The sequence below is a fragment of the Erythrolamprus reginae genome, chromosome 3 (assembly GCF_031021105.1).
Source record: "Erythrolamprus reginae isolate rEryReg1 chromosome 3, rEryReg1.hap1, whole genome shotgun sequence".
Taxonomy (NCBI): Eukaryota; Metazoa; Chordata; class Lepidosauria; order Squamata; family Dipsadidae; genus Erythrolamprus; species Erythrolamprus reginae.
The window spans coordinates 199,996,076-200,017,376 of NC_091952.1; the positions used below are offsets into that span (position 1 = coordinate 199,996,076).

At 38.9% G+C, this 21,301-nt stretch overlaps 1 protein-coding gene across 2 annotated transcripts in view; it reads left to right on the forward strand.

Moving 5' to 3' along the window:
* Positions 1-21,301, forward strand: part of MYOM1 (myomesin 1) — a 94,409-nt gene that overhangs the window by 21,234 nt on the left and 51,874 nt on the right. For both annotated transcript variants that reach the window (XM_070747586.1, XM_070747587.1), the window contains exons 6-10: positions 4,368-4,460; positions 12,391-12,479; positions 12,596-12,661; positions 16,102-16,272; positions 18,562-18,723. In XM_070747586.1, coding sequence (XP_070603687.1) covers positions 4,368-4,460; positions 12,391-12,479; positions 12,596-12,661; positions 16,102-16,272; positions 18,562-18,723 — 581 coding nt within the window. The remainder of the gene's footprint in view (positions 1-4,367; positions 4,461-12,390; positions 12,480-12,595; positions 12,662-16,101; positions 16,273-18,561; positions 18,724-21,301) is intronic.

A 21,301-nucleotide genomic window follows, 5' to 3' on the forward strand; every position in this document is an offset into this window, starting at 1 on the left:
CAGCAGGGGATTCCCAGTAGCTCAAAAACGGGCGCTTTGCTGGCAATGGAAGTCCAGAGGTGGGGTTTTCCAGCAAGGGGAGCCTCAGTGAAACCGCAGCATCACAAAAACACAGAGGTCTGTAGGTGGGGTTTCAAGGACTTCGGTGTTTTTGTGATGCTGCGATTTCACTGATGCTCCCTTTGCTGGGAAACCCCACCTCCGGACCTCCATTGCCAGCGAAGCGCTCGTTTTTGCGATGCTGGGATTCCCCTGCTGGGATTCCCCTGCAGCATTGCAAAAACACAGAAGTCTGGAGGTGGGGTTTCCCATGGAGGGGAGCCTCAGGGGAATCACAGCAGCGCAAAAACGGGTGCTTTGGCTAGCAAAAGGGGTGAATTTTTGGCTTGCACGCATTAATCGCTTTTCCATTGATTCCTATGGGAAACATTGTTTCATCTTACAAACCTTTCACCTTAAGAACCTCATCCTGGAACCAATTAAGTTTGTAAGACAAGGTATCACTGTATTATTAAAAATATTCATAACCATTCACTCCATGAAAACACACTAAAACATTCGTTAGTCAGGGGGGAAGATCTAATGACCCCAGGCCAGGCAGCATAGATGAGTCTTTAAACTTTTTCGGAAGGCAAGGTGGGTGGGGGCAATGCGAATCTCTGGGGAGAGCTGATTCCAGAGGGTCAGGGCCCCCACAGAGAAGGCTCTTCCCCTAGGCCCCGTGAACCAACATTATCTGGTGGATGGGACCCTGAGGAGGCCAACTCTGTGGGACCTGATTGGACGCTAGGATTCATGCAGCAGAAAGCGGTTTCAGAGATAATCTGGTCCGATGCCATGTAGGGCTTTGTAAGTTATAACCAATACTTTGGATTGTGTCCAGAAACTAATGCAGTCTGCGGAGTGATGGTGAAATATCGGTATGCCTTGGGAGGCCCATAACCACTCACGCGGCTGCATTTTGGACAATTTGAAGTTTCCAAACACTCTTCAAAGGTAGCCCCATGGCTCTGCGGCTCCAAGAAACCCCTGAGTTGCAGCAGGCCAAAAGCTACTGACACTTCTGAAAGTCTCAGCTGCCACAACCTGGTCCAGCAACACAGTGCAAACTCTAGTCTGCCCGGTAGTGTGACACAAAGCCTCAATTGCTCTAGGAAGCTCTGACTGACTCAGCAGTATGGCCCAAGCCACAATCATCCTAGTCAGCCTCAGCGGCCCCAGCTGAATAGCAGCCACAGTAGTCCTCTCCACCCTATATCTTGAGACCCCATGGGTCGTGGAATGCAAGGGACCGAAAGGGCATAGATGGGGTAGAGAAAGGCAGGTGGAGGATCTGAAGCACCTTTTACATCATAAACGTGGATGAGTCGCCAAGCACTCAATTTTTAATTACAAGATCATATGCTGCAACGTCCTGCCTGTCGGCGACTACTTCAGCTTCAACCACAACAACAAGCTGGGTCCGGGAGATTGTCAACGCCTCCTTGGGGAGTGGGTCCTTTCCGGCTCCTTATAAGGAGGCACTTGTGCGCCCCCTCCTCAAGAAGCCTTCCCTGGACCCAGCCATACTCAATAACTACCGTCCAGTCTCCAACCTTCCCTTTATGGGGAAGGTTGTTGAGAAAGTGGTGGCACTTCAGCTCCAGCGGTCCTTGGAAGAAGCCGATTATCTAGGTCCTCAACAGTCTGGATTCAGGCCCGGCTACAGCACGGAAACTGCTTTGGTCGCGTTGATGGATGATCTCTGGCGGGCCCAGGACAGGGGCTTGTCCTCTGTCCTGGTGCTTCTTGACCTCTCAGCGGCTTTCGATACCATCGACCATGGTATCCTTCTGCACCGACTAGAGGGGTTGGGAGTGGGAGGCACTGTTCTTCAGTGGTTCTCCTCATACCTCTCTGGTCGGTCGCAGTCGGTGTTAGTAGGGGATCAGAGGTCGACCTCTAGGTCTCTCCCTTGTGGGGTGCCTCAGGGGTCGGTCCTCTCCCCCCTGCTATTTAATATCTACATGAAACCGCTAGGTGAGATCATCCAAGGGCATGGGGTGAGGTATCATCAATACGCCGATGATACCCAGTTATACATCTCCACCCCATGTCCAGCCAACGAAGCAGTGGAAGTGATGGGCCGGTGCCTGGAGGATGTTAGGGCCTGGATGAGTGTCAACAAGCTCAAACTCAACCCAGACAAGACGGAGTGGCTATGGATCTTACCTCCCAAGGACAACTCCATCTGTCCGTCCATTACCCTGGGGGGAGAATCACTGGCCCCCTCAGAGAAGGTTCGCAACTTGGGCGTCCTCCTCGATCCACAGCTCACATTAGAGAAACATCTTTCAGCTGTGGCGAGGGGGACGTTTGCCCAGGTTCGCCTGGTGCACCAGTTGCGACCCTACTTGGACCGGGAGTCACTGCTCACGGTCACTCATGCCCTCATCACCTCGAGGCTTGACTACTGTAACGCTCTCTACATGGGGCTACCATTGAAAAATGTTCGGAAACTTCAGATCGTGCAGAATGCAGCTGCGAGAGCAATCATGGGCTTTCCCAAATATGCCCATGTCACACCAACACTCCGCAATCTGCATTGGTTGCCGATCAGTTTCCGGTCACAATTCAAAGTGTTGGTTATGACCTATAAAGCCCTTCATGGCACCGGACCAGATTACCTCAGGGACCGCCTTCTGCTGCACGAATCCCAGCGACCAGTTAGGTCCCACAGAGTGGATCTTCTCCGGGTCCCGTCAACTAAGCAATGTCGCCTGGCGGGACCCAGGGGAAGAGCCTTCTCTGTGGCGGCCCCGGCCCTCTGGAACCAACTCCCCCCAGAGATTAGAACTGCCCCCACCCTCCTTGCCTTTCGTAAACAACTTAAAACCCACCTCTGCCGCCAGGCATGGGGGAATTGAGATCCTCTTTCCCCCTAGGCCTTTACAATTCTATGCATGGTATGTATGTATGTATGTATGTTTGGTTTTTATATTAATTGATTTTTAATCATCAATACCAAATTACTATTGTACACTGTTTTATTGTCGCTGTTAGCCGCCCCGAGTCTCTGGAGAGGGGCGGCATACAAATCCAATAAATAAATAAATAAATAAATAAATAAACACAAGAGCACACAACAGATTTAAACTTAATATTAACCGCTCCAAACTTGACTGTAAAAAATATGACTTCAGTAACCGAGTTGTTGAAGCGTGGAACTCATTACCGGACTCCATAGTGTCATCCCCAAACCCCCAACACTTTACCCCTGGATTATCTACGATTATCTACCTATCCAGATTCCTAAGAGGTCAGTAAGGGGCGAGTACAAGTGCACTAGAGTGCCTTCTGTCCCCTGTCCTATTGCTCTCCTATATCTCCTATACCTTTCTTCTATTTATTTTATTTTTTATTGATTCATTTGTCCAATACATAGGAAGAAAAATAGACATGTGGTAATATAAATGAGGGTGAAAGTGAACTTAGACGAGAGGATATATGAAAGGGAGAGAATATATAAGATAGGTGAAAGAAAGGAAAGACAATTGGACAGGGGACGAAAGGCACACCAGTGCACTTATGTATACCCCTTACTGGTCTCTTAGGAACCTGGAGAGGTCAACCTCTCTTCTATATCTCTTCTTCTATTCTTCCATTGATATGTTCTATTACTATATCTTCTTTTATATTATTTCTTAGATGTATTTTACTATGAGTATCTCCTCTATAACCTTTATCATGTATTTTACTATGTGTATATAGATAAATACCCACTAAACCCCTCATTGTGTATTGGACAAAATAAATAAATAAAAATAAAATAAATGACTGCAAGAACACAGCAATGGTCATAACTTCAAGGACCAGTCATAAGTAACTTCAAATGGTCCCTGAACAAATAATATAGGAACACAAACCAAGATCAAATTTTTTGAAAGAGTTCTACAATGCAGTAGAATGCAGTAAGGTACATAATTGAATACTTGTTAATTAGGACTTTAAAGTTCAATAGTACTATTGACAAATGCTAATGGAAATATTTGCTGCCATCTTCTGGATATTTTTTCCCATCAAATGCTTTTCAAAGCTAAAGAAAAACTCAGCAGTCTTACTAAAGTTTGCCATGTTTATTATTACTAAGTATTACTTTTCCTAAATATATACAAGTGATATGTAATATGAAATCAGATGTGCAAAAGTGTTAAATTTTATGAGTCATTTTTTCCTACACTGCAATACTCCAGTTAGCTGTTATCAATCATGAACAAGTAGTTCAATTCAGTTCCATTCTTCAGTTTTTGATAAATCTATTTTTTGTGAAAAAAAATTTTTTTCATTTCGTTTAATGTGTTTATCATAAATCCATTTTTATTTCATAGGTATAAAAACAATGTTCCCATCAATATCCATACTCATCCTGGTAAATATGCAATTGAAAGTCGGTACGGGATGCACTCTTTGGAAATTAACAAGTAAGGAAATAGTATATAGTTTTTGTAATTTTTCCTTTTTCTTTAGTATTAACAATATATGATAATTTTCTATAGTATATGAGTATGTCTTTTGAAGATGACGCTAGTAATATCATACAGGAATAATATGTTGAAGTAGGAACTACTGGTTTTTATTTTATTAGGCTCCAAACCATCTTATGTAAAGCTATACATATTCTGAAATTCCTTGTAAAAATATTAGAAACAGAAACATAGAAGATTGATGGCAGAAAAAGACCTCATGGTCCATCTAGTCTGCCCTTATACTATTTCCTGTATTTTATCTTAGGATGGATATATGTTTATCCCAGGGATGTTTAAATTCAGTTACTGTGGATTTACCAACCACGTTTGCTGAAAGTTTGTTCCAAGCATCTACTACTTTTTCAGTAAAATAATATTTTCTCACGTTGCTTCTGATCTTTACCCCAACTGACCTCAGATTAGATATTCTGAGGCTGATTTGATGTTTTGTGTGTCCTTCATGATCAATTTCTACAGTGTTGTATTAAGATTACTTATCTAGCATAGTTAACATTAATCAATCAGTGTGTTAATGTTTATATTTGATATGCACTGACATAACTTATTGAATTCTAGACATATAAGAAATAGTGTTCCCTCGATTTTCGCCGGTTCGAACTTCGCGAAAAGTCCATACCACCGTTTTTCAAAAATATTAATTAAAAAATACTTTGCGTTTTCCCCCCTATACCACAGTTTTTCCTGCCCGATGACGTCATATGTCATCGCCAAATATTCGTCCACCTTTAATAAATATTTTTTTAATAAACTTTAATAAATAAACATGGTGAGTAATAATCCAAATGGTTTCTAAGGGAATGGGAAATTGCAATTTAGGGGTTTAAAGTGTTAAGGGAAGGCTTGTGATACTGTCCATAGCCAAAAATAGTGTATTTACTTCCGCATCTCTACTTCGCGGAAATTCAACTTTCGCAAGCGGTCTCGGAATGCATCCCCCGCGAAAAGTGAGGGAACACTGTACTAGGTAATTTATAATGGTTTAAATTCATAATTAAAATAAAAGTCTCTCTTTTTTCAAATCTTATCCTTACAAGAAACCTTTAAAATATCTCAATATAATCTGGGTCTTGAACACCAGCAAAATATTTTTATATCTTTTCCCCATAAGACCATCTGTCATAAATGGCTCCAGCTTGATTTAAGTAGAATTCTGCAATTTCTTATTCAACCAAGTACAAAAACACATGGTTAACAAGCAAGAGGTCCTGTTGAGCTTTCACAAATTTTAATTTCCCATGACTGCAGGGCACACAAGGAAAACTGCTGTCCCTGCCCAAGCTTCATATTATGGGATGCTGTTGCTAGAAGAACAAAACGTGTATATGTTTATGGGATGTGTAACCCTGGAAAATATGGGAGGAAGAACTGGATGTTTCAAAGCTATCTTGGCCTACTGGGACAATAACAATTTATGAAAGCTACCAATATATCTGTGCTTTGAATCCCCTAAACTGATTTTGTGATTCTTTTATTATATTGCATGTAATTATTTTAAAAAAAATATTAGCATAAGGAAAATGGTGTAGTAATGAGAAGTTTGACAACTGGACATGTTATAGGAAGCTGTGGCAAACAGTCTTAAAACCAAATTAATGTACCTTTATTTAGAAATTAATCTAGATTAAATTACTGTAGGAAAGAATGTATAATAATTCAATCATTTGCTGATTTGACCTTAGAGAGAATAAAACGTACTAATTAAATTACAAATTATTTAATCTTTTTTATTGACAACAAAGCAGAAAGTTTATAAAATTAACATTCATATTTAATAGTTTGTGGAAAATATAAAATATGTCCAAAGAGGTTTTGTTGTACTGGTTATGTTCCTTATAACATTTTAATGCCTAGTACGTATTAAATTATATAATATAGTAATAATTATATATAATATAGTATTCTTATTATATTATATTCTTAAATACCTTTTAGAGTAGGAAATACCTCTTGATATTAATACAGATTCCACATTTTTACATGTGTCCAGTTCTCAAATGCTGATATAAACTTATATTATTGTAAAAATAAGTAGTCAAAGCATTTTATGAAACATTGGATTGTTTTGGGAATGAGATTTTCAGAGATTTTGTTGTCTTTTCCCTGTGTTTATCTTTCTCGGTGCTCCAAAAGATTAAGAATATATGGAATATCAATTATTTTAATATAGAAAAGATTTAAACTAAAATTTCTGCATTTAGGTAATACAATAAATGAAAATGTGCATTACTGATGGAATGGACAACACAATCTAAAAAGATAAATTATATAGCCTATGAATCTAAATTTATTTCCTAAAAGGGGATACATGATATTTCATTTTAGGAAATAAATGTATACTTATAGGGTATTTTACTGTAACCCTTTTCATAATTTTGGGCAATATGAATTAAGGGCAAAGGAGACTAGGTTAATATAATGCTTTCTTTTCCTTGCTCTCCTTCCTTTTATTCTACACCTTGAATATTATGCATAATTAGCTATTTCCTGGTTTTCAGCAGTTAACACATTAGGCTTTGATTTGATGCCCCTAGGCTGCTGCTTACTCAGGCTTTAGCCTAGATCTGGCCCTGCTTGTCAATGGAGATATTATCTCCCAGAGTATGGAGGATGATAGGATTTAGCATGGGAATCAACTAACATGTCTTCCTTCTTCCTTCTCTGTTAATTTCAAGGGAAGATCAAATGTATGTCAATAGAAAAAAATGGGAATGGGAATGCATGTGATGTGTCAGAATTAAAGATTGAAAGAAGCTAGAAAGTTTTCTTCAGTGGAAGAAGCTAGAGAGAAAATGATAGTGCTGCTGTAATGGAAATTTATCTAGATTCTAGATACCAGTATGTATTGGTTGCTTAGCCACCTAGCAAGCAGAATCCGTGTAATTTAAGTCGCTATCCCAAAGCTTGAAATATTTGCCATTAAATGCCAAGTAGTCATTAAGAAAAACATAATCCAGGATCTAATTATTTTATCTATGTAATATCTGCTATTGCAGGTAACATAGGATGATGAATCTAGTTGAATTGCTCCTGTTCAGGAACAGGTCTGACTTTGGTGACATGAAGGTTGACTGGTGTGGGATCACCGGTGAATGCCCCCTGCCAGTTGCTTTATCTAGCCTACACCAGGTTCTGAGTTATGTTTCTAAAGCTTGTGTTTTCAGAAGAGTACAACAGTAAACTTACTGTCCTGGTGCTCAACAGTCTTTTCACTTGTCAAGGCATTCTTAAATGTGATGATAGAGTCTACCAGCCTTGTTCTTCTAAAAATATTGTCTACAGTGTTCCCTCGATTTTCATGGGTTCGAACTTCGCGAAAAGTCTATACCACGGTTTTTCAAAAATATTAATTAAAAAATACTTTGCAGTTTTTTCCCCTATACCACGTTTTTTCCCACCTGATGACGTCATATGTCACTGCCAAACATTCATCCGCCTTTAATAAATATTTTTTTTAATAAACTTTAATAAATAAATGTGGTGAATAATAATCTAAGTGGTTGCTAAGGGAATGGGAAATCACAATTTAGGGGTTTAAAGTGTTAAGGGAAGGCTTGTGATACTGTTCATAGCCAAAAATAGTGTATTTACTTCCGCCTCTATACTTCGCAGAAATTTGACTTTCGTGGGCGGTCTTGGAACTTATCTCCCGCGAAAAGTGAGGGAACACTGTTTACTGAAATCTTGTCAGAAGTAATCATGGGCTTCATGATTACCCTATGTAAAGTATTTTATAACTGCCTTTAAACTCAAAACTCATTATCAAAGTATTTTTGGTGCTCCAACTAATGTCCGGATATATCACAATGCAGTTTTTAACAGGATACAACTTTATGAATGAACATCAGGTTTTGATGTTAATTGATTGCTAATATTACATTAGCTCCTGTATAACGTTATTATAGTATATGGAATGTGATCGAAGATCATTAAGAAGTAATGTTTCCTTGCTGAGATATTGTTTTAATTGAAGCTATTATTTACAGATGAACTGTGTTCCAGCTGATTGTGTTAGCTTAGAGAAGCTCCTATATCTATATCTAAAATTTCAACTAAATATCCACACATAATGCTAGAATGTATTCAAGCAATGAAATAAAATAATATTTTGAAAACACACCACCATTATCTGTCAGGAATTTCTATAACAACATTATTAGCAAAATAGTCTGTTAAGTTACATTTCTTTTTGCTGTTATTTTCATGGTGGATTCTAATCCAGTCTGAAAGCCATTAGAAAATAATAATAATAATAATAATAATAATAATAATAATAATAATAATAATTTCCTAATAATTTTAATAATAATAGATTAATAATAATTTTCTAATTCTATTCTATTTATATTCTATTCTATTAACTAGAATATAGTTTTAAGCACTTAAATAAATACTAACAGTAAGGCTAAAGATGACTTTCAGACAAAACATGCCACTGTTTACATTCTTAAACAAATAGTTTTTTTAAATCAGAACAGCTTTATCTGATTCTTTTTTCCCCCCATTCAAACTCTCTTCTGTTAATTTAATTCTATGTACAACTGGAATTTATTGGTGGAAAGATGAAGATTTTACTTTTTAGAAAAACTGTACAATGCAAACTACCTATTCTTTTTTTTAAAAATTGGCCCTAGTGGAATCATCTGTAATGCGCTGATATATACAAAATGAAATTTAACATCTTCTGTATTATTTTTACAAGTATTAACTTGAACCTAAAGTACTGCAGCTTCTCTCAATTACAGAAATCCAGGAGACCCACAAAGAATGATGTGCTACCTAGTAGAAGGGCTAAATGTCATGGAAGATAGATAGTAATAAACCATTTTGACCACATCCATCATTCAATGGATGGATGGAAGCAACTTCCACTTGTGTGTGTCAATCTGATTTAAAATATTTTTCTGCATGTGGTGCCGGATAATATCTTGGATAATATCAGCATTCAAACAAATAATTTTGACACATGAAACAAAACATACCACACTTCCTTCACCTAATATTTAGCAATAAAATATATATTAGAAACAAATTAAATGACTAATGGTTTGCTGTTTTTTCATGATGCTTAGAACTTGCTGCTGGAATATCATTTTATTCTGCAAATGGTTCAGCTGGCTAGAATTCAAGCCACTTTGATGATTGATACCTTGGCTCATTTCTTTCCCATAAAGTGTGAGAAAACCACACAGCCTGTCATAAAGATTCCGTTCCTACACATCATCTCAAGCGATGTACAAAGTATCATCTGAAGTGAATGAACATTCATCTTCCATGAACTCTAGCTTAGTCCTATGACCATGCTTAGGCTGACATCTTAAATAGAACTAATCAGATTTAGGGTCTTAATACAATCAAAATGTTATTGAGCATTAAGATTACAGTTTAACTGCATAGGATATAAGATCCTGGTGCTATGTAGCACATTATCCTATTTCTTCATTGGCAAAAGACAACCCTTTTGTATAAATTGAGTCAAATTGTTCCATGAAGAAAAAGGAGTCCATAAGAAACTGCTTTTGTGGAGAGATTTGTTCCCAGGAGGAAATATTGAGAACCTGAGGTAAGGTTGAAAGAACAAAGCAAAAACCAAACCAAACTCCCAAACCCTTTAACAGTTGCTTCTTTCATTTTTCCTTTTTGTTGAACCCTTCAATAATGTGTAATATTTCCCTCTTCCTCATCTAACTACATTGTGTATTCCTATCCTTATCCTGCTTCTCATTCACTCAGGCAATTCTGTCTGATATCTATCCTTTACTAAACAGAGTTTTGCAAATACTGTGCAAGAAATGAATTCAACAGAGACATTAAATTATTGTCTGGGGTAAAATATCATACTGGTAAAAATATGAGTGAATTTGGTAGAATAAAAGCTACTTGTTTTCATGCTTTAAGAATCGGGATGATCTTGAGATATTTATTTAGTTATTTATTTGATTTATATGCCACCCAGAAGGACTCTGGGCGTCTTACAACAGGAAAAAGACATCTAAAAAGATAATTTAAAACAATTGAAAACCCCTTTAAAAAGTCATACATATTTTGGGGGGCCGGATATAGAGGGTTTGCCATTTGATCAATGGCCCCAGGTCTGCCAGCAGAGCCAGGTCTTTAAGGCTTTCCGGAAGGCCAGTAGGGTGAGGGCAGTCTGGATCTCAGGAGGCAGTTGGTTCCACAGATCCGGTGCCACCACAGAGAAGGCCCTCCCCTGCGGCCCTGCCAACTGACACTGCTTAGCTGATGGGATTCAGAGAACACCAACCCTGTGGGTTTTTATTGACCAGTGGGAGCTGTACAGCAGAAGGCAGTCCCGAAGATAGTCTGGCCCTTAGCCGTGACTAGGTTCGAAAATGTTTGTATATAGTATAACATTTTATGATTGTTTACTTCTCAAAGTCTCTTGTAAAGTGGCTATAGAGGTGGCATCAATATATAAACATTAGGTAAAAGTGAACAGTCAAATTAGCTAGTGGCATTAACATATTATATAAATATTATATAAAAATAGTGCAATGAAGGTGAAATGATATTAGAAAATGGGGTGAATTTAGAAACTGGAGATATTGGACATTGGGGTAAAAGAACAACAAGCTTCTTTAATTTTTTTTTTTAAATGCTTCTGCTACATCATATCTGCTTTTAAATCATCATGAAACTTACTCATACTCACCCATTCTGAATCCTACCATGCAATGTAACCTTTTTCTCTCATGCTAACCTTTTCATTTGGTTGAATGAGCAATTTTAGAGGGCAGGGAACATGGTAAATAAATCTGAATAAAATTTGCCTAAGAAATATAGAAGAAAGGCCCCTTCCACACAGAGACTGGCTTTGCTCTTACCATTCCATGAAGACTCCCACTTTCCTTTCCTCTGGAGAACTGGTAGTTCTGGGTGACCAGCTGGGATGCCTAAAATGGTAGCTGTCTGGGGCCTTATTCCTTTGTTTTTCTTATTTCCCTATTTGCTTTTCATGACAAGGAAAACAAGTACACACACACACACAGAGGACTCTAGAGTACATTTCAGTGGTGGGTTGCTCGTTTGGCTCCGCCCACCCAGTTTGGTTCCACCCACTCACCCAGGTCCCCTGGGACACTCCGCCCACCTGTGCATACCCCTCTAGGATCATAAACTAATGCAGGATGGTGCCATGCAACCATGGCAGATTCATTTCAGGAGACAAGAAACCCCAAAGGAAGAACAAGACAGTAATTTCCACTAATGGGAAGTGGCCCATTCAACATAGAAACATAGAAGTCTGACGGCAGAAAAAGACCTCATGGTCCATCTAGTCCATTCAACTTTTATGAAGAAAGACTACCTTAAGAACATAAGAAGATCCATGCTGACTCAGGCCAAAGCCCATCGAGTCCAGCATTCTGTGTCACACAGTGGCTCAACAATTGTGCATGGGGATCTTGCGCAGAAAGAGAAGGCAAGACCCTCCCTTTCTCCTGACCCCAACAAATGGTACTCAAGAAATCCTGCCTGCCTCAACCAACATGTAGGCAGCACATGGACATCCGTTTCAATACACTTTGGTATCCATGAATCTGTCTAATCCTGCCTTGAAGTATCAAGGCTGACAGCTGTCACGACCTCTTCTGGAAGTGAATTCCATAAACTAATGACCAGTATTGAAGACAGGAACAGGAGTTGACCAATTAATTTCTGAAGCTGCAAAGCCCCTTGGGAAGAGTCATGTACATTGGGAACATCCCTAAATGATAATATTCTAAAATCAGCACAGCCATCATGTGTGGAAGGGACCAGAGGATCAATTTTTTTAAAATTGCAAAATATAAGAGCATCATTCTTTTTTATAACATTAACATTTTCCTAAATCCTTCACTCCTCACAGATGTGACTTTGATGACACTGCTCAGTACCGGGCTTCTGCTATGAATGTCAAAGGAGAACTTTCAGCTTATGCTTCTATAGTAGTAAAAAGTAGGTTTGTTCAACGATTCATTCCTTAATTTTTTTTTGGTACCATTTGCTAAAATTTTGCCTTGTGGCCTACAGATAAATGACAATTGTTTTGCTTTTTTTTTTTTAAACTATAGGATATGTGAAAGGAGAGTTTGATGAAAGTTTTTTCCATGCTGGAACTGCCACACTGCCCCTAAGCTGTAAGTTGTTGATAAACTTCATTATGACGAAAACTATAGCAGGTCATTCAGAAATGTTCTGCATAGTGTTTTGAGAAGATTATTTAAAGAAATAAACTCTATTTGGAAGTACAGTATTAATATTTTATAATGATTTATCTTATACTGCAATATGAGATGCAGTTGGAGGTAGGTAATATTGCTTAGTTCTGCCTATTGCCTTTGATAATATATGTGATAGAATTTTATTTTAAGATTCTAAGCACTTCGTCTTATTAAGGTAAATATCACACACACACACAAACACAGAGACACATACATATATATAATCAGTAATGGGCAGCCAAAGTTTTTACTGCCACACTGTGGGTGTGGCTTATTTTGTGGGTGTGGCTTATTTTGTGGGTGTGTCTTAATGATCATGTGACTGGGTGGGAGTGGCTTGCCAACCATGTGATCAGGTGGGAGTGGCTTGAACAATCATTATCGTTCAAGTGAACTGTTAATTCCTCGTCTTACAACCTTACCAGTGTCGCTTGCTGGGGTGACATTTGCTTCGCGTTTCCTGCTCTCTCCTTCTTGAGTTGCCCCCCCCACCTCAGGCTGGGTAGCTGGGAGAATGGGTGCTGCCAGAAGCATAAATACTGCCAGCGCCGCTTCCACCCACGCCTTCTGCTTGCACCTTAGGCGGGAGGTGGCCGCGTGAGGCTGGAGGGGAGCCAGGCAGGAGAGAGGGAAGCTCGTCCGAGGCCAGGAAGGAGAAAAGAGGGAAAAAGCAAGGAGCACAGATGCAGCAGCAGCAGCAGAGGAAAAGAGGAAAGCCAAGAGACCAGTAATCCAGGAAGTGACAGCCGCCAATTAGCTGGAGCTGTGCACACATCTTCATTTCCGCCGGTGGAACTGTGTTCCACGCCATCATGCCTGCTGCCCACCCCTGTATATAATATACATATAATAAAATATCTGGCAAAAAGCCACATCATGTTGATACTATGTAATTCTAATATTTCATTTTTTTCTGCCATCTATGATCTATAATTATATTATTTTAGGGGATCACAGCATCATCAAGCCCTGGGTCTTTGGAACGGGGCAACATACAAATGTAATAAATAATCATCATCATCATCAAGTATGAGATATCCCCTTCCCCATTTAAAGGATTAGACTTTAAAAGTTGGATCCTGCAAATTCCAGTTGACCATTATATGTTATTCAAAATGTACAAAACCCTCTAATATCTGATCTGGAAGTCCTGAATTCACACTGGTTTATCTAGTTTCAGTTAGTCCATGACTTTAAATGCCCTTTATAAGAATTATTTTGTTATTCGGTGTAGAAAATATAGATTGACACAGGGAAAAATAATTTTCTATCATTAGGATTCTAGAGTATATTTCAACAGTAGGTTGCTCTCTGTTGCTCCTGGTTTGGCTCCGCCCACCTGCCTGGTTTGGCACCGCCCACCCACTCAGGATGCCCAGAACGCTCTGCCCACCCACCAGGGACACTTCTGCGCATGCACAGAAGTGTCATGCGTGTGTGTGAGCGCATGTGAACCGGTAGCAAAGATTTTGGAACCCACTACTGGTATATTTGTTACTGTGGAAGTTAGAGTTCCCCATTTACCATAATAGAAAAGAAATTCATAATAGAAAGTAGAATAGAAAGAAAAAATTATAATAGAAAGCAGAATAGAAAGAAAAAATTATAATAGAAAGCAGAATAGAAAATAATATTCATAATACAAAGCAGAATAGAAAGAAAATTTCATAATACAAAGCAGAATAGAAAGAAAAATCGCAGAAAGTAACAAAAGGCAGCCTTTTGAAATCATTTTTGCCAGTACAGTGGTACCTCAAGATACGAACCCCTCGTCTTACGAACAACTCGTGATACGAACCCGGGGTTCAGAAAAATTTTGCCTCTTCTTACGAACTTTTTTCGAGTTACGAACTGGCGTTCGGAGACAGCTGGGAAGCCACGCGGCTGTTTTAAAGGGTGACAGCCGGGCGGCGGGGCTTCCCAGCAGCCTCACGAACGCCGGTTCGTAACTCGAAAAAAGTTCGTAAGAAGAGACAAAATTTTTCTGAACCCCGGGTTCGGTTCGGGAGGTTGCTGGGAAGCCCCCCAGCCCGGCTGTGACCTTTTAAAACAGCCGCGCGGCTTCCCAGCTGTCTCCGAACGCCGAACGCGGAAGTTTGGCGTTCGGCTTCGGGAGACAGCTGGGAAGCCGCGCGGATGTTTTAAAAGGTCACAGCCACGCTGGGGGGCTTCCCAGCACCCCCCCCGAATCCCGAACCCGGAAGTTTGGCAAAAGTTTGGGGTTCAGGGGGGTGCTGGGAAGCCCCCCAGCGTGGCTGTGACCTTTTAAAACAGCCGCGCGGCTTCCCAGCTGTCTCCCGAAGCCGAACGCCAAAGCCGAACTTCCGCGTTCGGCGTTCGGAGACAGCTGGGAAGCCGCATGGCTGTTTTAAAAGGTCACAGCCGTGCTGGGGGGCTTCCCAGCACCCCCCCAAACCCCGAACTTTTGCTGAACTTCCGGGTTCGGGGTTGGGGGGGGAGCTGGGAAGCCCCCCAGCCCGGCTGTGACCTTTTAAAACAGCCGCGTGGCTTCCCAGCACCCCCCCAACCCCGAACCCGGAAGTTCGGCAAAAGTTCGGGGTTGGGTGGGGGTGCTGGGAAGCCCCGCCGCCCGGCTGTCACCTTTTAAAACAAGGTGACAGCCGGGCGGCAGTGGTTTTTTTGCGGGGTTTTTTTTTGGTTGCACGGATTAATTGACTTTACATTGTTTCCTATGGGAAACAATGTTTCGTCTTACGAACCTTTCATCTTACGAACCTTCCCCTGGAACCAATTAGGTTCGTAAGACGAGGTTTGACTATATTACTTTTAGAAAGATAAAATTATTGTTCAGGTGATTTCAGAATAAAGAAAACAACAGAAGCAACATTATAATCCCTCGCTGGTTAATGTTCTAACCAAAGGGACATTGCTATAATTTGTCACGAGCACCAGTATTTTTAAACTAATAACATGCAGCTTGAATGAACTGAGTGCCAAACCCATTTTTAGCATAGTTATATAACTCAGACTTGTAATATCCAGCCTACGGAAAACAATATCCATTTTTATGTTAAATCATTATCAAAAGATAAAAAGAAGTCAGCTTAATTTATAGAACCATGAAATATCACTTAAATTTCACTTAAATAAAGAGAACGGTGGAGAGAATTTGAGGCATATCTTTTTAACTGGGAACTTTGATCTTATAGTAAAGAAAACTGACCAACTTTGACTTATATTATACACTTTTCAGATTGGCATGCATCTCTTTAAAATTGCTTCTACTGTTGGTGATCTGAAAATTTATCTTTTCAGAAGAAGAAAAGAGAATTTAGAATACAACTTTAAATAATCCAGCTTTAACAAAGGACTAAGCATCATTTTTCTTCTTACAGTTGGCCTTGGTGTTAGTCCATATGGCTATGCTTCCAGGTTTGAAATACATTTTGTGGATGCATTTGATGTTTCTTTTGGAAGAGAAGGCGAGACAATGAGTCTGGGCTGCACAGTTGTCATTCATCCTGATATTAAGCGTTTTCACCCAGAAATCCAGTGGTACAGGAATGGTAAGTATGCACTAAAAGATAAACCTCTTTGTTTCAGTTAGATGATGTCTGCATAGGATGTTTCTATACATGTGAAGTTGTAGGGAGGAAAAGTGGATCATGCAATAGAAAGGAAGTTCTATAGAGAAAAAAAATGGAGAGACAATACCGATTAGATGCAGGAGCTGGACAAAGACCTCCTACTGCTCAGTTTGGGAGCTGTGGAGAGGTCAGGAGAAAAACTAAACAGAAGAACCCAGAGGAAGTGTCTATCAGCTTGGAGGTCCAGCGTAAAATCTTCAGGGAGACGTATTACCAACAGGCTGAGGGTCCCCAAGGACTTTGCAGCCAACTCCATCACCTGTGCCGCCAGTGGTTGAAGCCAGAAAGACATGCAAAGTTGTGGCAAGAGATAGTCCTTGAATTACAATGCCGATTGGGATTGGGATTGCTGCCGCTAATTGATGCAGTTGTGACCATGCCTCTTAGCAATACTAATCCTGGCAGCTCCTTTTGTCCTCATGATACCAGAACCTAAGTGAGATGAGGCAGGAGTCCTGCATAAGGAGAATGGGGTACCATGGAGGGAAGGCCAGTATAAGCCCTGGGATGACTGGAACAGGACACATATGAGCCAGAGGAGGCTGTGAGAGGGCTGGTGCAGGTTGCATGCAGCAGGGTAGGTATGCTACAGGTAGGATAAAAAACTGGAGCAAAAACTCTGACATTCCCTTCTGGCTTCCTTCCTGTTTGTGGGAAACTTGGCAGAGAAGGTTACAAATGGCAATAATGTGACCATAGCTTCCTGCAACATCTTAATCACGAGCAATGCATCTGAGCACTCAGATTGTAATCATATGACTACAGGGGTACCATGATGGCCAGAATTTCAAGGACTGGCTGTACATATAAAGCCCTTCATGGCATCGGACCAGAATACATCCGGGTCCGCCTTCTGCCGCACGAATCCCAGCGACCGGTTAGGTCCTACAGAGTCGATCTTCTTCATGTCCCGTCAACTAACAATGTCGTCTGGCAGGACCCAGGGGGAAGAGCCTTCTCTGTGGCGGCCCCCGACCCTCTGGAACCAGCTCCCCCCGGAGATCAGAATTGCCCCCACCCTCCTTGCCTTTCGTAAGCTCCTTAAAACCCACCTCTGTCGTCAGGCTTGAAGGAACTGAACTACCCTTTTTCCCCTAGGCCTATACAATTTATGCATGGTATGTTTGTGTGTATGTTTGGTTTTTAAATAAGGGTTTTTAAATTATTTTAAACATTAGATTTGTCATATGCTGTTTATTACTGTTGTTAGCCGCCCCGAGTCTACGGAGAGGGGCGGCATACAAATCTAATTAATAAATTAATTAATTAATTAATAAATAAAAAAATTTCCAGCACCTCTGTAATTTTGAATGGTCACTGAACAAATGGACATAAGTTGAAAGCTACCTGTAATAATATTACTTTTATTCTCAGACTATGGCTGCATTTCATACTACAATAAGCTATGATATTTAACTATTATTTGCTTATCATAGCACAATAAACTGTAAGCTGTTGATTATTCAGATTAAGAAATATTTTTCTTTATTAAAGACTGTAATAAATTGTTTGCACTGTATAACAGAAAAAGCTACCTGTATCATGTTAACTAGTTAGTGAAAGCCTCTTTTGTCTTCTTGCTGAAACTGAGGACTGGCCATATTGCTAGGCATAGTGGGAGAGTAGCCTCTCAATTGGTAGATACTTAAAATATAGAATGGTTAGTGTTATATCCATCTTAAAATGTCTCCTGACTCTTTACATTACACTATGTTCATAGGTATACTTGAAGATTTAACAACCAATCCATTTTGATAAGTTGAGTGAAACTGGAAATAGTTTTTCTTTGCCTTGAGTATGAAAACATTTTGGGAAGGCCTTGAAATCAGTAAGAAGACTTGGGAATGACATTAATTTCCTAAGGCCAACCAACAATTATTAAACCAGTTGACACTTATGTATGAAGAAAATGTGCATTTTTAGTATCATATGAGAAGAAATGGTAGATTATTTTTATTCTCCTAAGCAAATACATTATAAATTGAACTTTTCCATATACAGTATATAAGATTGGAGAGAAAACTAAACAGACATACAATTTTATCCAATGTTTTTTAAAAGGTGGCTTCAATGAATGTGCCATTTATGTATCAGTCAAACGTATCTTTGTGAAAGGGCTGTTAGGTATTTTCTTGGTAAAAGAAGTTTATTTAAACACGAACAATTCCATTGGTTAGTGGTATACGTTCATTTATTTTTTATATTTAGGAGTTTTGATTTCTCCATCAAAATGGATTCAGATGCATTGGAGTGGAGAAAGAGCTTCATTGACCTTGACTCATGCTAATAAAGAAGATGAAGGCCTTTATACCCTTCGTGTGATAATGGGAGACTATTATGAGGAGTACAGTGCCTATGTTTTTGTTGGAGGTAAGACATACCATAGTAATTATAAAGTAAAGATAGCGATGCAGGTGGCGCCAATGACAGGGTGATTTCAGTGTTATACTCTCTTCTCTAATATAGACACATTTCATATGGTTATCATTTATAGTCAAATTAGAGTCAAATTAGAATTATTTATTGGCCAAGTGTGATTGCACACACAAGGGATTTGTCTTTGGTGCATATGCTCTCAGTGTACATAAAAGAAAAAGATACATTTGTCAAGAATCATAAGGTACAACACATTATTATTATTATTATTATTATTTATTAGATTTGTATGCCGCCCCTCTCTGTAAACTTGGGGCGGCTCACAACACAATAAAAAACAGTTCATAGGGGTCAAATAAGCAATGAGGAAACAATCAATATTAATAAAAATCTTTAGAATACAAGCACCAAGTTACAACCATACAGTCATAAATTGGAGGAAATGGGTGATAGGAATTATGAGAAAAAACTAGTAGTAATAGTAGTGCAGACTTAGTAAATAGTTTGACAGTGTTGAGGGAATTATTTGTTTAGCAGAGTGATGGCATTCAGGAAAAACCTGTTCTTATACCTAGTTGTCTTGGTGTGCAGTGTTCTGTAGCAGCGTTTTGAGGGTAGGAGTTGAAACAGTTTATGTCCAGGATGTGAGGGGTCAGTAAATTAATTACCTAATAAATTACCATTAATTATAAAGCTATTAATTATCATTAAAGTGTTATTTAATATAGGAATTTTCTTCCTTACAATAGTTAATTGTGCCAATCAAAATATTTCCAGGAGAAATATTTTGATTGGCACATACAAATCTAATAAATAAATAAATAAATCTTATTAAAAATACTGTATATTATGTCAAAGGTGGCGATTTGATGCTTGCATCCCTTCTAAATGTAGTCCTAAACCCTAAATTTCTAAAGGGAACCAAAGTGTTTACCTTCATCTTGTGTCCTATCCAGTTTGATCCTATACATCATTCTTTTCGGTTTTATTAAATCCAAAATTCAGCCAATGTGATATAGTGTTTAAGGGGTTGGATTACAATAAAGACTCATATGGGTAAAAACCCATATTCATATTCCTCCTCAGTTACAGAACCACACTGACTAATTTATGTGACTGATTGAACCCACCCTATCTCATTGACAGAGACAAAAATAAAATAGCATCGAATGCTTGCAGTCCACATTTTCCTTGTCAAAATGTGGGCTGCACATTTCTAACTCATAAATAAATATAAATAAAATAATTGGAATCCTCAATAGAGAGTAAAAAATGAAGGAATGTATATACTTAATCTATAATACCTAAACTCTACTAAACAAATAATTCCCTCAACCCTGTCAGACTTTCTACTAAATCTGCACTTCTATTCTACTAGTTTTTCTCATCATTCCTATCACCCATTTCCTCCCATGTTGACTGTATGACTGTAACTTGTTGCTTATATCCTAAGATTTTTATTAATATTGCTTCTTCATTGCTTATTTGACCCCTATGACAATCATTAAGTGTCGTACCATATGATTCTTGACAAATGTATATTTTATTTTATGTACGTTGAGAGCATATGCACCAAGACAAATTCCTTGTGTGTCCAATCGCACTTAGCCAATAAAAATTCTATTCTATTCTTAACAAGGCTCTCCATTACTTTAAAATATTTAATAATATATAAGAAAAAAGGGAATGAATAGTATTATTAGGACTAAAACAGAATAGGGAAAACATGCAAAGCATGTGTTTAGAATTATTTACAGCCCTTTAATAATAGTTCCAGTCTGGCTCATGAGGAGGAATCAGAGAGGAAGCTGAGAACTGAGGAGGTGGTACATTCCTGGCCATTGCACAACTGTCTGTCAATTGGGATGACCTGGGAATTATTATTATTTGTGCCAACATTCATCTCGATCCAGCTCATTTTGAAGTTCAGTCTTTATTTGAAAATGGTCCCATTTTTAAAGTTGTTTGCCAATTTTCTATTGCATAGGAAAGCCACCCAGAATCACCTTGTAAGGGAGATGGGCAGCATAAAAATTTAATCAATTAAATAAATCAAGGATCATGGATAAAAAATAGGTTAGGATGTTTAGATGTTTCAGACCTTTACCATACCTGTTTGATCTCTGAACTAAAGCAGAGATTGTGTATGAGAGTGGAAGTCTATTGCATATGCTGAAAGGAGGAAATGTAACAGATTTATTTTTCCAAATTCTGCTCCCACTCAAAATACATAAGCACCTTGGGAGCATCCTGATACCATCCCCAAATGCAAAACTTAGAAATATCAAAAAATGTAATAAAAAATCTTCATGTCTGATGTAAAGAGACCAAAAAGGAAAACCTCTTATATATACACAAATTCAAATAAAAAATAATGTTTTCCTGATTTAGGAAGACTGTATTTGCTTGACTGAATTTGGTAAAAGAACAGCTAGGTGTGTATTTACTACCTGATCTGCATAGAGTATTTTCCCAACATTGATTCTTTCAAACCAATAAGCCCTATGACCTTTTTTATGTCATCACTTAAACATATGTTTAAACCATTGAGATCTATGATTTCTAAACTAAT